Source organism: Heterocephalus glaber, unplaced genomic scaffold (genome assembly GCF_053883595.1).
Source record: "Heterocephalus glaber isolate CG9 unplaced genomic scaffold, H.glaber_assembly_v1.0 deba00001733, whole genome shotgun sequence".
Lineage (NCBI taxonomy): Eukaryota > Metazoa > Chordata > Mammalia > Rodentia > Bathyergidae > Heterocephalus > Heterocephalus glaber.
The window spans coordinates 20,425,755-20,443,379 of NW_028258444.1; the positions used below are offsets into that span (position 1 = coordinate 20,425,755).

Sequence of the window (17,625 nt, forward strand, 5' to 3'; positions counted from 1 at the left end):
TCCCCACCCAGGGGGTGTTTATGTGATTTGGCCAAAGTCGTACTGCTAAATTAATCACAGCGCTGAGTCAGCCTCCTGCCCCCCTTCATTACGCTCACTGCCTCTCTGCAAGAGAAGCCCTCAGCCCTGGGGTGAGCTGCCTGTCCTCACCCTGATTTCTGTTGTAGGAAATGACTGCACAGACTCAGCCTAGGGTCACATCTCCTGTCCAGGTTTCTCCCAGCTGAACTCGGGCTAAGATGTTGCTGATCTCAGAGCGGACTTGACATACATTAGCTTTTCAGGCCTATGCTCTTCCATGCTGCTGTAGGTGGGAGTCAGCAGTCCTGCCGACTATGGGCCCTGATTACTCACTATTACAGTACTTTTCAGGGTTCCACCAGCTCCAGACTTCCTCTTCCTTCAATGATCCTGTACTCCACGCTGCCTGGGTGCTCCAAGAAGCAGTTTTCTCCTGTTACCTGTGGGTTCCTAAAATGCACAGCATCATTGAGGATATGGAGCTGTTAAATCCCTGCAATATGCTGGCTATTGCTAGATAATCTGTGTGAAAGTATATTTCAAAGCCCTCACCTTACCTTGTTCTAGTCATTATATGAATTTGCCTGTCTCATCCATCTAGCCCTTCCTCTGATGGGCAGGAGGAATACAGCTCAACCCTCAGCAGAGAATAGGGCCTGCATAGTGCACACAGCTTTTGGGTAAAATAAGCATAATCTCGAGGCTTTCTGGCATGTCCAGAGTTATTAACCTTACCCAATGCCCATAAATCGCACTTGTAAGTTCCTGGGTAAGCGACACAGCTGGGTTACTGCTGCAATGAGCTCCTATTGTAGTGGAGTCTGTTCTGAGCTTTGCGAGCCAACTGATTACCACCACCCCCCCCCCCCCACCAACAGGAGAGCCCTGCACTCTGCAGAGGTCTGGGTCTAGGATGACTGGTCCTGGGGGCAAGTAACAAGCTGTTTTTCCTTTCGGTCAGAGTGAGGCTTGGAACAAGTGACCAAAAAAACCAGGAAGTTGGTGACAGTCACAGCCATGTACACCCATTAGACCCCCTCCCACACAGTACCACACAACCGCCTCCCTACCCCCAAAAGGCCCAAGCATTCGGGACTGGTCAACCAGGCTGGGCTCTAAGTTACTCCCACAAGCGAAGTCTCTCCTTGCTTGCCCCTTCTGCTCAGGCGAGAAGTGGCACCGGCTGGAGGAAACCTCTGACTTTCTGCACGTAGCACAAGGGATGGCCCAAACTGGGGAGATGTGCAGAAGGAAAGTGGGGCCCTGGGTGGGTAAAGAGGGCGGAGAGCCCTGGAGAGGGTGCTATGGCGTCTCCCCTCCCTCCAAGTTCCAAGGTCTGGGCTCCTGGCTCAACCCTCAGCTCCTCGAGCGGAACAATGAAGGGGTCGTAGCGAGGGAGGAGGCACGGCTCACAGCGACCGCGAAGAGCGAAGAAAGGACGGGCAGGCTGGCCCAGCCCCTTTACTTTACCGTAGGGGCGGTCAGGGAGGAGGGGGAGGAGGAGCGAGCCCGACTGGAGAGGAGTCCCGAGGAGGCCGAGAACTCCAGGCTCCGAGGAGGCCGGGAGCAAGGTCGCCGGCTCCTTCTGCCGCTTACCTGGTGCCCGAGGATCCCCGAGGCCGAGCTCCCGCTGCCCGCTCGCGGATTTCCCGACGGGGCGGCCGGGAGGGCGGGGCCGGGGCGGGTTCTGCGGCGCGCCCGAGCCTCCCGGGCCAGGTGCAGGCGGGGAGCGGCCGGCGTTTCCAGACCTCACTCCACCCCGGGGTGCGGGACATCAGCGCTGAAACGGAGCGGAGGGCCCTGGTCGCCCCACGGGGCCGAGCAGGAGCAGAGCCGCCGGCGGCGCGGGCAGCCCGGCGGACAGCGTGGCTCCGCGCCCGGTTGACCTGCGCGGCCGGGCGTGCGAGGCCCCAGGCTCGTCCCGAGTTTGAGCTCCTTCGCAGGCAGGCCTTGGCCGACGACTCCCTTCCCCCACGCAACAAGAGTGGTTTTAACCTCGCGTGCCTCGAACAGTGTTTAGGGCTCCAAGTGCCAGGTTTCAGGAAACCTCAGCTCCACCAGATACTTACCGTTAGTCGGAGTACACGCGGGGGGCGCCCATCCCGCGGCTGCAGTGTTTCTCAGTGTGGCTTCCCGGACCCGCACTAACAGCAGCACTCGGGAGAGTGTTAGAAATGTAGACGCCAGGACCCACAGCAGATGGATGTACAGAGATAACCTCAGACTCTAGGGTGGAGCCCAGCAATTTGAGTTTTAAAAGTCTTCTTGTTGAGCTTGGTGTGGTAGAGCATACCTGTCATTTCAGCACTTTGTGATGCTGAGGCAGGAGGATCAGAAGATTGAGCCCGCCTGTATGATTTAAGGGAAAAAAATGTTTTTTAAAAAACAAGGTCTTGCTATGTAGCCTAGGCTGGCCTTGAATTTGGGGCAATCTTGCCTCAGCCTCCAGGGCTGTTATTACAGGCGTGGGCCATCATACCCAGATTAATTTATATATACGTGTATGTGTGTGTGTGTGTGTGTGTGTGCGTGTAGGGGCTGGGGATTTAGGTCAATGCAGAGGCCTTGGATTCAATCCCCAGTGCTGCAAAAATAAAGTCTTCCTGGTGATTTTGGTGCACATTCAACTTTGAGAATCATTGAACAAGTAGTGGTGGAGCTAGAATTACAATCTAGGTAATTGTAATTACCAGCACCCATGGCCGCTCATGGCCCTCTCCAGCCCTGTGATTTTGTGATGTAATCTTGTGGGTCCTTGGTCTTGGAGAAGTGACTGGAAAGGGTTGGGGGAGCCATTGGAGGATTAACAGTTGAATGAAAATGATATTATCTTCTAATCTGGGACCTCATGGTAGAGCTGAACTATTCATAAGGAGGCCAGAGAAGATGTTGTGTGAGGGAGTCTAGAGAGAAGGCCAGCAGAATGTTGGAAGAAAGGTTTGCCCAGCTACACTAGAAGAGGACAGGGAAGGTCGACATTCCCTCAGGAGTGCAAAGGGAAGCGTTGCTCACTCTTGGCATGGTCACCCATCTCCCCAATTTTAAGCAGCCAAGGAATCTGCTCTCCTTCCACCAACTCCCTTTCACACTGGAGACTAGGAGGAGGTTTAAGCTTCTGAAGAGATATTTTCTACTGAGCTTCCTCAGTTTTCCTCTTTAGCCCTTTTACAGACTCTTGGGCCATCCTAACACACTGTTCCAGCTGTACCTGTTCATGTGACTTGCCTTACTCAATGGCTCTTTTTTCCAGGACAAAGGCATTTCCTGCTAAAGACCATGGAACACTGCCCCTCAGTTCTCTTTTCTTGGGAACTAGATGCTTCCTGTATGGTTTGACCCTCAGACATGTGATCCATAGTCAGGACCTAACCTGACTTGAGGTGAGTAGCCTCAGTTCTTTCAAGAGCACACTGGAGCTCCTGAGAGATGGTGCACAGCTTCCCAAGAAGTGGCATCAGTCTGCGACGGGTGCTTAACATTCCAGAAGCCAATCAGTCCATTTTTCTTCAGCTGGTTTTACTACAGTGCTGCCAAAGGGAGCACTGATCTGGTTTTAAACATGACTTTGAGTCTTCAGAAAGATGAGTTGTCAAATTGGAAGGCACACGCAGTAAAACTACCCCTTATGTGTCGTGCACGGAGGTGTTCTTTTCTAGCAGGAAGGATGGTTCAGGCTTTCTCCACTCTGCTCCAGAAAGGTCTGGACAGGAGACACCACAGACTAGAGACTGGCACCTTGGCTTCCATTCCTGGCAGGCTACTTTAAATAATGTTTTCTTGGGCTTGGGGTGTAACTCAGTAGAGAGTGAGTGCTTTTCTAGCATGTGCGAGGCCCTGGGGTCAATCCCCGGGGTGGGGGGAGTTTTCTCTAAATGAAAAAGTAAGATATGCACATTTTATTTTATTTTTTGTTTTTTTGAGACAGGGTCTCACTATGTAGTTCAGGCTGGCCTTGAACCCACTGTGTAGCCCAGGCTGGCCTCGAACTCATGGTGATCCTCTTGCCTCAGCCTGCAGAGTGTACCACCATGCCCAATTTATATACACATGGTTAAAAAAAAAAAGCCAGGCATGGTGGAACATACCTGTAATCCCAGCTTTGTGGAAGCCAAGACAGGAGGATCACAAGTTCAAGGTCAGCCTGGGCAATTTAATGAGACCCGTCAAGATTAAAAGGACTGGGTCAAGGGCTGGGGATTTAGCTCAGTGGTTTTGCCGCCTGCTGCGCAAGTGCAAGGACCTGAGTTCGATCCCCGGTACCAAAAAAAAAGGACTGGGTCAGACAAAGGACTACTATCTAGAATATATAAAGAACTCAAAAAAATCAGACCCCCCCAATTTTAAAAAGTCAATCCAAAAATAGGCATCTGAAATGCATAGACACTTCTCAGATAAAGAAGTAGAAACAGCAAATAAATATATGAAAAAAATGTTGAACATTACTGGTCATTCGAGAGATGCAAATTAAAAGCTGAGACTCCATCCACTCCAGAAAGAATGTCTGTTATCAAGAAATCAACCAATAACAAATACTAGGGGGGCTATAGGGGAAAAGGAATCCTTTTTCCACTGTTGGTGGCAGTGTAGACTGGTGCAACCACTGTAGAAATCAGTGTGGAGATTTCTTAAAGAGCTAAAACTAGAGGTTCCATTTGACCTAGCTATTCCCCTCCTTGTTATCTTCCTGAAAGAATTAAAAGCATTATACCACAGCAATATATACACACCATGTTTACAGTGGCACAATCTGTGCTAGCTAAATCTTGAAAGCAGCCAGAATGCCCATCAACCAATGAATGAATAAAGATTTTTTTAAGAAAATGGTTTTTATTTTTTAAATATGATAAAATGTTTAAATTCATATTTTAAAATTGTTGAAATCTCAGATTTATATAACATTTTGTGTCCAGTTTTTTTTGGCAACAAATACATCAGTATGGTCAAATGTTAACGTATTTCACTTTTGTATTAATAACAAATTTATTTATACAGTAGTCCTGAATAGGCATAAGAACTTCTTGGCATTATTTTGTTTTTAAAAGAAAACATTTAATAAACTATATCATAATCCCAAAAGTATGCTGGAAAAGTATAAAAGGTTAGAGGAGAAAAAGAGCTTCAGTTTAGTCCCACTTTTTGGTATATCCCAAGTCACCATTCTTTCCTGTTTCTAAGATTATGATTTTTATTGTAATTGGTTTAGTTTTAAGATGGCAACATATTAACAAATTATTATTGAGCCAGGGGTTTGGCTCAGTGGTTCTGCCACCTGCCTTGCAAGCGCAGGGTCCTGAGTTCAATCCCTGATACCAAGCAACAACAACCACAAATTATTATTGACATAGGCTTTCAATTTGTCCAAAATTATGCATTGTAAGTGGAATGAAGCAGCATTTCCAGTTGACAAATGGATCTATGGGTAATGAGGTATTTCTTAAATAAAGCTTGTGACGATTAAACCAACAAATAGTGGCAATGAGAAAACTATTGACAAAGTACAACCAGGGAATGTTCAACTCAATATATGCAGGAATCTGTACTTTAAGTAAAAGAATGAATACCTGAAGCAGTACAAGTGGTAACCAGGTACCAAGAAAACAGACAATGAGCTTGGGCAAGAGTATTCTTTTAGAGTTTACAATGTAACTAGGGAGGGATGAAGAAGGAAAATACAAGATAGGCTCATTCATATAGGAAGTTATTTGAATAGCCTGTGCCAAGGTAATAACTTCTGACCAAGAGGTTATAAAAGCCATAAATAAAATTATCATCGTGGGAAGTGACAGGCAGTAACTCTGAATGCTGACATGGACAGGACATTGGTAAGAAATAGTCTGTGCCTTCAGGCTTTGGTAGATACCTGGTTCTCCCAAAACATAAGCAAGGACTGAAATCCAAATCAAAATTACTGCCAAGAAATAAAACACCTTCTGACATTTAGATGATAGCTCGGTGAGTTTAGAGAAATTCAGGCAATAATCTATACAAGATACTAAGAAGACTGGATAATGCAAAAAGCCATAAGTAAAGGAAATAATTTGAGCAAAGAGGCAGATATGATATTTAGTAAACCTAATACCTAAAAGTACAAAATCCCTGAAATAGGATATAATGGAAATGTTTACCAAAAATAAAAAATCAACAAATGCTAATGAAACACAAAAACATTCCATAACATTTTGACAGCTGTTTTTTCTTCTCATTCCTAGTGGGAGGATGTTTAGTAATATTTTCCCAGGTACGATCAAGAACAACAGAAAAGTAGCATCTAGAGGCTGATTCGTTTGATGTAACTGGTTCTGAAAAGAGCAGCTGTCTGAAGAAAAAGATGTCATATTTTTAAATTTCAAGAAGACCTGCTGGGAAATACATGATAAAACACTGCTTCACTTTATTTTCCATTCACATACTATAGTTTAACTTGACGTTATCTGAAAAAGTTCCATCACAGGTTCGTGGTACAAGGACACGGAAGCATCGCTGCCAATCTGACGACTGCCAAGTGGTGTTGCTTGGAGGAGGCCTAGATGGAATGACCAGATGAGTCTCTCCAGTCTTCCTAACCAGTGGTCCTATTTTATTTTGATTTTGCTGCCTTCAATTATGTCACTGTTGTTCCTTGCATTTCATTTTGCTATGCCAAAATGCTATGTAAGCTACCCTTTGCTGGTGTAGGTTATCTCTGGAAGGTGAGTTGCTGGCGCTTCTTGAGGGGCTCCGGGCCGCACCTTCCTCCGGAGTCCTCCAGCAGAAACCACCGGCCGGAGCTCGCGCCCTGAGTCCCGCGCAGGGACCCTACCTGGGCCACTGCAAGGTCACTGCGAGGCACCTGCACCACCGGCCCCAGGTGACTGCCCAAGATTTTTTTTTTAATACAATCAAGTACTGTACTACTCTGCCACAAAGGATAACCTTGAGACATTTCTAGCTAAATGGATGCACTTTGAGACCATACTCTTCAGTGAGATAAATAGGACACACATAACTACCACATTGTTTCCCTGGTGTGGGAAACTGAAAGTGAAAATAAGGACCAAAATGTACAGTAGATATTGGGAAATGTTCAAGAAAATGTTCAAATGGGAAGGAGAACAAGGGAGGGGGGAGGGGGAAGGGAAGGAAGGGAGAGAAAAAAATAAGAAGGAAAAAATTGAAACAAAGCTTTTTTTGTAAATAAGGAGGGGTGCAGGGGTTGAAGGGAGGAAAAGGGAATGGGGAAAAAATAAGAACGAAGGTACAGTTTCAGACTCCCTATGATGAATGTGATTATTATGTATACCTAAAATGTACCAATAAACAATTAATTTTTTCAAAAAGGACTGGAGATGTGTGGGAATGTAGTTCAGCACACCTGGGTGGATCCCTAGTACCACAAATGAAATGTAGAATAAAAGCTACATTTCCTTCCTCCGTGGAGCCCCTCTCTTCAGAAATCTTCTCTGTATGTTCTGGACTGAAACTCGTCGTATCACTAAGCCTTTGTTCAGGATATGCCTGGATTACCCTAAGATGCAAAGAGCTAAGATGACCCCTTCTCAGTAAATCTTGTGAATTTCATTTTTTTTTTCCTCACAAGCTTATTTTTATTTCTTGACCATTTAATGTTTAAAAAATTTTCTTGGCCATTTTAGATTCTGGTTTTGGGTGTTCTGAATTTCATTTTGCATCTCAGTGTGCTTCCGGGGGTTTCCCCACCATCAAGCAGGAAACAGGGTGGGGCAGATCAGGTGAAGCCAGCTAGATAAGGGTATCTGAGAGCCTGGTGACGTTAGCTCTGGCCTCTTGTCAAATCTCTTCTTTCCACACAGTTCCTGGCTGGAAGAAGCAGGGATCCTGCCCTCCAGAAAGAGGTGCTGACCTCACTAATCAGGAAAGTTTGCAGAGGGTGCTAGGAGCTTGCCAGGTGTGTAGGAGGGAGGCCACCTGGGCCACCACACCCACTGTTGTCCTTACCCCTCTCCTCAAATAGCTGCAAAGCTCAAGTGAGATAACTGGATGTGAAAGTGTGATGGTTCTGTTCTTCTACATTCTCTCTACCTCTTCCTGTATTCATGCTTCCTCCTTCTCAGCTTATTCCAGCACCCAGAAGAGAAACAGTAAGCAAGAGGTATTTTAGGAATCCAGAAAGAGCTGCTCCCAGTTCTGCTATAGTCACTCATGCATTGCAGTTTACTCACCTCTGTGCATTTCAATTTCCTCATCTGTAAAATGGGTACATTATTATTATTATTATTAGTTTATTAGATAAGCAAAGTGCTTAACCCACTACCTGGTACACAATAAGCCCTAAGTATTAGAATGTTAATCATTACTATTAGCTATTTTCCTTCTTTGCTTTCTTCATTCCTTCCTTCAATTAAAGCTGGCAATTTGCTAGCAGGATACAAAGATACAAAGATAGATAAGCCGTAGGGGAAGTGGGCTGATAAATATAAAAAGGGTTATGATTGGCCAGGGCCGAGGCTGGGATGAAGGAAATGAGATTTTTGTCTTGTGTGCAAAATTTAAAGGGGCCCTAAAATACTCAGTAATTCAGATACAAATACTTTAATGTAATTGTAAATTTTAATTAATTTTGTTTACAGTACTGATGATTGAATACAGGGTCTTTGCACTGAGCTACACCCCCAGCTCCTGCTATTTTTTAATTTCTATTTTGAGACAGGGTCTTGCTAAATTGACAAAATACCCAGGCTGGGCTCAAACTTGTGATCCTCCTGCCTCAAGCTCCTAGAGTGCTGAGATTATGGTCATGCACCACCACACCTGGCTAATGCAATATTTTAAAATCAAAATTAATGCAAAAAAATCTATGATGAAGAAAAATCAAACACAGAAAAAAGAATAGTAGGCTGGGAATATAGCTCAGTGGTAGAGTGCATCCTTAGCCTGCTAACTTCCTGGAACTCAATAGCAGAAGGAAAGATGGTCCGGGGAGTGGGTCCAGGAGGCCCTTTAGGCTGGGAGGTGGCTGTGGCGATAATTCTGTATGTTAGCTTGGCTGGGCTATGTTGCCCAGTTGTTTGGTGAAACACTAGAGTTTGCTAAGAAGGTAATGTAATTAATATATTTATTTATTTTTTAAAAATTGTGACAGAATAGAACTTTTTTTCAGTGTGAAGGTTGGTGTTTGCATTTTTTAAACTTGTATTTTATTTTATTCCATCCCCTCAAGCCTCTTCCGCTCCCTATGTACAACATTGGTAACTAATTGAATTTAAGTAAAACAGATTATGATCAAGTAGGTGTTCATTCAATTAGTTGAAGACCTGAGGACTGAGGTTTCCTGGGAGAAGATTCAGTTCTGCCTCGAGGCTGCAACATAGAAACTCTGCCTGACTTTCCAGCCTGTTAGCCTGTCTTAAAGATTTTGAATTCCAAACTGTAACATCAACAATTATCTGAATTTCTACCCTGCTTGCCTGTCATGCAAATCTTGGATTTGCCAATCCCCAGGATTCTGTGGGCCAATTCCTTAAAATTACCCCTCTCCTACCTGCTGGTTCTGCTTTCCTCAAGAACTCTAATACAGTGTCCATGCATGAGAGTGGATATTGTGCTACCAAGTGGAGCTTGTCACAAGTTTGGGCCCAAACCATCTGGGTTTCTGTCTTATCTGTTGCAGGAAATGCTGGTATCTTTATTCTTCATGGAGTCTGTATAACACAGATAAGACCCTTTCTCTGGCTAGAACCAGGCCAGGCATTTCTGTGTTACTTTCTACTGGGAGTACCATTGAGTGCCCTCATTTTTAAAGAATGATACTAGAGATAAAATCCAAGGCTTTGCATTTGCTGTACAAGGATATGGGTTTTTTGTTTGTTTTTTTTTTTTTGGTACCGGGGATCAAACTCAGGACCTTGTGCTTGCGAGCCAGGCAGTGGCACCACTGAGCTAAATCCCCAGTCCAACATATGGGCTATTTTTGTGGAGAGCTGATTAAAATAGATTTGTTTGAAATCAGAGATTTACAGAAACTCTTTGAAGAGCTATTGATTATCAGCAAGCCCCTATAAATTCCCCATTGTGATAGGGGGTAAAACAGTTGGGCACAATGAGGATGTGTATAGGTTTTCTCAGAGTTGGGACCCATGTAGGCAGGGAGTTGGTATTTGGTACTGGTGTTTGGAGAGAAAGTTATACAAAGAAAACTATAGTTAGTGAGTCTCTCTCTTTTGTCTCTCCCTCTCTCTCTCCCTCCATCCCTCCCTCCCTGTTATGGCTTGTATCTAGATGTCTCCCTAAAGCCTTATGCAGCCATAGGTGGGGCTTTTTCAGAGGTGGCTTGATCTAGAATGTGTGACACTGGGATTGATTCCTGGTGCAGTGCTAGGCTCAAGGGCACTAGGATTAAGGGTGTGAGTACTACCCACCCTAAGAAGTCTGGATAAGATATAAGGGATAGAAAGAGCTGTGGTCATTTCTTGCTTATTTTGCTACCTTTTGCCTGCCATGAACTATTTCTCCTCTGCGAAGCCTGTCTGCCATGCCACCCTACCTTGGAGCCAGCTGATTAAAGACTGAAACCTCTGCAAACTGTGAGCTAAATAAACCTTTCCCCCTTTAACTTTGGGTGTTGGATATGTTGTCTCAGCAATGAGAAAAGTGAGTAAGACACTCCCTTTGCGTCCCTCTGTCTCTTTCTGTTTCAGTCACTCAGACACAATGCCTGACACCTTCAATTTAAAGGAAGAGAAGTTTATTTTGGCTCACAGTTAATAAATATTTCAATCCATAGTCTGCTGGCTCCAAGGCAGGACTGTATGGCAGAATGGCATGGGAGAGGAGAGTTGCTCACTGCATGGGGGACAGGAAGCAGAGAGATCAAGAGAGGAGCTGGGAAGGGAAATAAACTAGTCCAGGCCATGCCCCCAGTGCCCCACCTTTCCCCACCAGATATGACCTCCTAACAGCAAGTCAGCTATACCACACCCATGGTCCATTAACCTCCCAAAAGCCCCACATAGGAGTGCATGAAGCTTTGGGGGACATTTTAGATCTAAACCCTAACATTCCACCCCTGTCCCCCAAAAGACTCATGCACATCTCTTTGTACAAAATGCATTTAGTCCATCTGTAAGAGGTGTCAAAGTCCTAACAGTTCCAGCATTGTTAAAAAGTCTAAGTTCAAAATCTCCTCTCAGACTCAAGGCAAACTCTGAACTGTGAGGGTGTGTTTAAAAAAAAAAAAGTCAAACCCTATTGACATACAGTGGTACAGGATAAACATTCCCATTCTAAAAGGGAGCAAAAGGGGGCTAGAAACCAATGAGACCAAAGCAAGACTGAAATCTAGCAGGGTAAACATGAAATCCTGTACCTCTGCATCCAGCACCCAGGGCAAGTTGCAGTGAGACACAAACTCCGACTTGGGTGTCTGCACCCCTAAGGCATTGCCAGTGGTTGTAGCCCTTGCAGCTTTTCTGTTGGGTTGGCTTTGTTCACTCTTTGTAGCTTTCCTCAGAAGTTCCACACTACTGACTTCTCCAACTTCCTGGGGTCTCCACTGCACTTTTGGCTTCACTTTCAGAGCTTCACACACTTCCCTCTCAAGGGCACACTTCCTGGCTTCCTAGGCCTTCTGAAATCTAGGTGGAACCTCCATGACCCCATACCTCTGGGTGCCCATAAAACCAGTATCATATGGATGATGTCAAGGTCTTTCTGGCTAGAGTAGTAGCCAGACCCTTTTGAATCATGGCTACAGAGGCCTCTGAGTGCCTGGCTGGCTCAGCACTGTGACCCAAATCAAATTCTCTAGGTGGCCTTTTTTTTTTCTTTTTTCTTTTTTCTTTTATACATACAGTTTAGATACACATAATGATAACATTCACCATAAGGAATTTGTACATGTACGTGACACCTCTTCCTTCTTCTTTTTTTTTTCCTATTCCCTTTCCCACCCTTCAACCCCTCTTCCCCTCCTTGTCTACAAAAGCTTTGCTTCCATTTTCTCTTGTCCCTTTTTTCCTTTCCCTCTCCCCTCTCCCTTCTTCCCCTTCTCATTTGAACATTTTCTTCCATTTCCAATATCTTTTATACATTTTGGTCCACATTTATACTTTCAGTTTCCCACACAAGATTAACAATGGAATATTTATGTATGTGTGTTCTATTTATTTCACTTAAGAGTATGGTCTCAAGGTGCATACATTTACCTATAAATGCCTGAAGCTTATCTTTCTTTATGGAGGAGTAGTACTCCATTGTATAAAAAAATGAAATTTTCTTTATCCATTCATTGGTTGATGGGCATTTAGGCTCTTTCTAAGATTTAGCTATTACAAACTGTGCTGTTACAAACATGGGTGTGCATATATCACTGTGGTATGTTGCTTTTAATTCTTCCTGGAAGATACCAAGAAGGGAAATGGCTCGGTCAAATGGAACCTTGAGTTTTAGTTTTATGAGGAATCTTCACACTGATTTCCATAGTAGTTACACCAGTCTACATTCCCACCAAGAGTGGAAAAGTGTTCCTTTTTCCCCACAGGCCTTCTGGCATTTGTTATTGGTTGATTTCTGAATAATAGCCATCCCTTCTGGAGTGTGATAGAATTTCAGAGCTGTTTTAATTTGCATCTCTTGAATGACCAGTGATGTTGAACATTTAAAAAAATATATTTGCTATTTCTACTTTTTCATTTAATAAGTATCTGTTCATTTCAGATGCCCATTTTTGGATTGGGTCTTTAAATTTTGGGGGGCTCTGATTTTTTTGAGTTCTTTATATATTCTAGCTAGTAGTCCTTTGTCTGAGGAACAACTGGCAAACATTTTTTGTTGATTCTTTGTGATAGTTCCTGTGAGATTGGGGTTTTGTTTATAAAATCTTTGCCAACACCAATGTCTTCAAGAGTTCTACCTATTCTATCTTCCACCAGATTTAGTGTTTCTCTTTTAATATTTAGATCTTTGATCCATTTTGATTTGAGTATAGTGATGATGAGAGATATGGATCTAGTTTTAATCTTTGGCAAATGGAAACTTAGTTTTTCCAGCACCATTTGTTGAAAAGGCTATGTTTCTTCCAGCGAAGGTGTTTGAGTCCTTTGTCAAAGAGGACTGAGTGTGTTTGGAGTTGTTTTGCATCTTTTAATTGGTTCCATTGATCCTCAGGTCTGGTTTTTTTTTTTTTACGGTACCATGCTGTTTTTATCATAGTAGCTTTGTAGTATAATTTCAAGTCAGGAATTGTGATGTCCCTTACCTTGCTTGTTTCCTAGAATTGACTTTGCTATTCTAGGTATCGTCTGGTTCCAAATAAATTTTAGGATTTTTTTCTCTAATTCTGTGAGATATGCTGTTGGAATTTTGATCAGGATTGCATTAAATCTGTATAACAATTTTGGAAGTCTGGCCATTTTCACTATATTGGTTCTTCCTACCCAAGAACAAGGGATATCCCTCTTGCCTCAGTGCTAGAATTACAGGCATGTGCCATGATGCCCATCTTTGCTGGTTCTTTTTTTTTTTTTTTTTTTTTAACCAGGTCAGGACCACGTGCTGTGCTGCTGTGCTAAATCCCCAGCCCTGCTGGTTCTTGAGATGCCATCATGACATCTTTTCTATTCTATTATCTTGTTGTAAAGTACTTGGCTTCTTTCTATTGCTAATATTTTTTAAATCTTCTGCTCCAACTTTATAGGCCCTTCCTTTCTGGAGAAACTGAAAACTTTTCAAATGGGCTTTTCAGCCTCAGGATTTAGTTCAGTGGTTCTGCTGCCTGCCTCACAAGCACAAGGTCCCAAGTTTGATCCCTGGTATCCCTCCAAAAAAAATTCTGTATCAGTTAGGGTTCACTAGAGGAATAGATTTTTTTCTTTCTTTTCTTTTTCTTCTTTTTTGAGACAAGCTTTCACTATGTAGTGTAGGCTGGCCTTGAACTCATGGTGATCCTGTTGCTTCAGCTTCCTGAGTGCTGGGATCACAAGCATGTGCCATCATGCTTGGCGAGGTACAGATTTAATATAACAAATATATCTGGATTTACAAAATAGGCTTACAATGGCTGCCTGCAGAGTCAGGGATGAACGAATGCAAACGGGCTATTGACATGCTGGAGAGCCAGAGGATCCGGTTGAAACTTGAAGGCCTGGTGCTCACTGCAGAGACCAGTGTGAATCTGAAGGTCTGCACTGGAACACTGAAGAGTTTGTTCTGGAAGCTTTGAAGGAACTGAAGACGAATCTGCAAAGGTGAGATTTTGCTTTGTGTCTGCTAAAATTAGAATTTTCTGAAGAAACTAGAAAGCAACAGTCCTACCTGGAGACTCATAGTCCCTCGGAGCTAATATGAATCAATCTTATTTTTGGAGAGAAGATCTCACTATGCAGTATAGGCTGGCCTTGAACTCACTATGTAGCCCAGGCTGGCCTTGAACTCACAGTGATCCTCCTGCCTCAGCTTCCCAGGTGTTGGGATTATAGGCATGTGCCACCATGCCCAGCCTGAACCAAACTTTTACCTCCCATGGCTGAGAAAATCATGGCTGGATGGAAGGCTTAGGCTGCTGCCTGTGTAAGAGCTGCTATGAAATCCCACTGATGAGTGAAATCCTGGAGCTGAGGCCTATGCACTTCTTGACTTTGGAAGCCTAGAGGTGGTGACTAGGGAATATTCTGAAGATTCTAGGGCCCTTTACCTGTTTTTCATAGCATCATCCACAGCCAGAAGCTATGGGAGAGGTACAGTATATGGGCCTGGCAGCCCTCATGTAACTACCCCTATCAAATGAGAGACTCTGAGAATGAGTTAGCTGGTAGTTCTGTAATCAAGGCCAAGGTGTTTACCTGGTTCTCTTTTTTAAAAAGAGCATATCAATATAGTTCTGTTGTGAAATTTAGACAAGATAATGTATGTGAGTCACTGAGACCAGGGATCGGAACATAATCAAAGTCTGTGTACAACAGCAACAACAGCAGGACAGGCACTCAGGGCCACTCCTGCTGCCTCCAAGGAGACTCAGATAATTGAATTCCATTAAGTGTCCTGGGCCACTCAAGCCTGAACACACGGCTCAGTGGGGCCAACACATAGCCTTCTTGACCCATGCCTACAACTCCACCAGAAAACTTGGCTTACTCTGAGTGTGGGTGAGCCTGAGGTTTGTGGGTAGCTAAATATCGCTGCTAGGATTCTGCTAAAAGTTTTCTGGTACACTTCCAAAGCAGCAGAAAGCAGTTTAAAGAAATGTGACAAGGGAACATCCAGGTTGCTCCCCATGGCCTCTTGTGTCAACTCAGAGAAAATAATCCCTCCAGGCTTGGCGATATTGGCAGTTGGTATGGACAGAAAACTGTCTGCCAGGCTGCAGGAACACAGAACTGCAGGCTCACTGTCTTGACACCTGTGCTGCAACACAACCAGACACAGCAAGAGTACTTCAGGAGGCAATAATTCTGTTATTCAGTCACGTCACTCACGTCAAAATCTAAGCCCTGAATTCCTTGCTTTGGGGCAGTCACCCTTATCTGAACCTGGGCTGTAGGTAGAGTGACTGTCTGCCCACAAGGAGACTGTGGACATTACTCAAAGGCAGACATAGGCTCAGGATACTTGGCTTGACAAGCTAAGCTTGTCCAGAGCACAAGTTGTATGACTATATGTGGCAACCATGGCTGTCAGGTCATGAAGCTCCTCCCATTTCTGTTCCGGGCCTGTCTCGATGATCTCTGCCTTAGCATAGGTGAAAGAAGTGGGTTTCACTCGGGGTGAAGCTAGATATAAGGGCAAATTTTAGGACCCTTACTATTTAGCTATGGTTACTGTTTGCTGTAACACAAGGTCAGACACAAATGTAAAGCAGATGGATGGCTTTGGAATCCTGGGCTGCCTAGTGACCATAGAATTGCTGGTCTATGAAAGCTGACATATGACCAAATGGGGTCATAAGTATATACAAGGACAGGGCCAGTCAAATGTAAAGAACCTACATTTTTCTTTATCTAGCTTCTCTTTAGGGAGCCATCTTCCTTCAGTCAATTCCTTCTTTCCTTCCTTCCTTCCTTCCTATTTTTAGTCTAGGAAGTTCAGATAAGGCCCACCTCACTCCCTAGCACCAAATGTGCACTTAGGACCTTTTAGGTACAGTGATTGGTCTAGGGTTAGTCATATTACCAAACCAGGCTACTCAGAATCTTCTGAGACATTTCTTGAAGCTAGCAAAACGATGGACCCCTCTTGCCTGCAATTTTATCCTCCATCTCCTCATCACCACTGATAGAATCATTAGATGGGAAGGTGGGTCACAGAGATTTAGAGTGGCAAGTGGCCATCTTTGTTATTATATGAGGAAGGAGTGCCAGTGATATCTTTTGGACACCTGACTCCCGCTGTAGCTGAACCCATTTATTTCTAGACTTCTACTTCCTTTTCTTTTCCTTCCTTCCATTTGCTCTTCCTCCCTCCCTCCCTCCCTCTCTCCCTTTCCCAGCTTTGTTTGAATTTGTTTTTGTCACTTTCAAGCAAAAGAATCTAACCAACAAATAATAGGATGTGCTGCCCAAATTTATTGCTATAGGGGAGTTGGTAAAAGGGTTGTCTATGATCACTTAGACTCAGGTCTGGCAGGGAGGAAACAGAGAGATACTCCTAAGAAAAATATTAGGAAATGATGCCTCAGCCTCTCTAGGGAGCAGAGAAGAGAAGTTGGGGAGTTGAGTGGTGACTCAGTGAAGTGGGTGCATGAGACTGGGAGGGCTGAACCACCCATCCTTCTTGGCTTTACCCTACAAGATGCTCTTAAACCAGGCAATTTCCTAGTTGTGGAGATAGGTGGCAGACCGTGGAACTAGAGGAATTTCCCTTCTGAGAAGAAGTTATCCCCCAAACAGAGGCGGTGATAAGCTGGTCCGGTCCCTGGCCTACTCTAAGCCCCTCAGGGAACGCTGCACCTCATCCCTCTGAATGCGGGACTGACGGATCACTATTTCCCACTTCATTACCACCTTGGGCTCAGGTGTGCTGATGTTCTATGGCTATGTCCCTCAAGTTTGCTTGGGAGAGCTCCCTCACTATACATAAATAATGCTGCCGCAGGGCCAGGGATTTACCTCAGTGGCACCACACATGCCTTTCAAGTGCAGGGTCCTGAGTTTGATCCCCGGTACAAAATAATAATAATAATAATAATGCTGCAAACTCCTTTGTGCACATCTGCGGCCATTTTCTTAGGGTAAACTTCAAGAAGTGGAATTTACTGAGTCAAAGTCTATGAACATTATTAAGGTTTTTGATTCATATTCTAGGAGGAGATATTATTCATTTCTAGGAAAGAGAGGTTAAAAGTTCTAGCCCTTGTCAACTAGAAGAAGGCTGATTACCAAATAATGAATATAAGAGGTGACCTGTTTTTCAGAAAAACAGAGCCATATCACAATATCTATGGTAAATTAAATTAAGGCCATAAAATGTGATACGAGTGCAGCAGATCATGTGGCATTAAACAAACTGGACTGCCTTGTTCCCTGGAGACACGCAGGGCAGAAAGCACCAGAGAGATGATGTAATGGGGCCATAAAGATGCTTTCTTTTTTCTTTTTTTTTTTTTTTTTGGTGCCAGGGATTGAACTCAGGTCCTTGCGCTTGTGCAGCAGGCAGCAA

General features: G+C 44.1%; 2 protein-coding genes across 8 annotated transcripts in view; both read right to left on the minus strand.

The window, feature by feature from the left end:
* Galnt6 (polypeptide N-acetylgalactosaminyltransferase 6) overlaps positions 1–2,201 on the minus strand; it is a 38,111-nt gene extending 35,910 nt beyond the window's left edge. For 2 of the 7 annotated variants that reach the window (XM_004862939.3, XM_004862938.3), the window contains exons 1-2: positions 1,618–1,806; positions 355–471 (exon numbers count right to left, since the gene is read on the minus strand). The gene's annotated coding sequence lies outside the window, so the exon portion shown is untranslated. Of the gene's footprint in view, positions 1–354; positions 472–578; positions 1,566–1,617; positions 1,807–2,090 lie in introns of those variants that run through there. The other 5 variants (XM_087200146.1, XM_021243093.2, XM_013079080.3 and 2 more) reach the window with 5 other exon arrangements.
* A 3,025-nt stretch (positions 2,202–5,226) lies between these two features.
* On the minus strand, positions 5,227–6,412 carry LOC101703334 (putative G protein-coupled receptor 160). The gene has a single exon (XM_013078982.3). The coding sequence runs from the start codon at positions 6,354–6,356 to the stop codon at positions 5,355–5,357; it is 1,002 nt and encodes a 333-aa protein (XP_012934436.2). The 5' UTR covers positions 6,357–6,412; the 3' UTR covers positions 5,227–5,354.
* Between the last annotated feature and the right edge of the window lie 11,213 nt (positions 6,413–17,625).

Excerpts from the sequence above, each read along its gene's own strand:
- LOC101703334 (XM_013078982.3), bottom strand. The coding sequence starts at position 6,356 with ATGACATCTTTTTCTTCAGACAGCTGCTCTTTTCAGAACCAGTTACAT.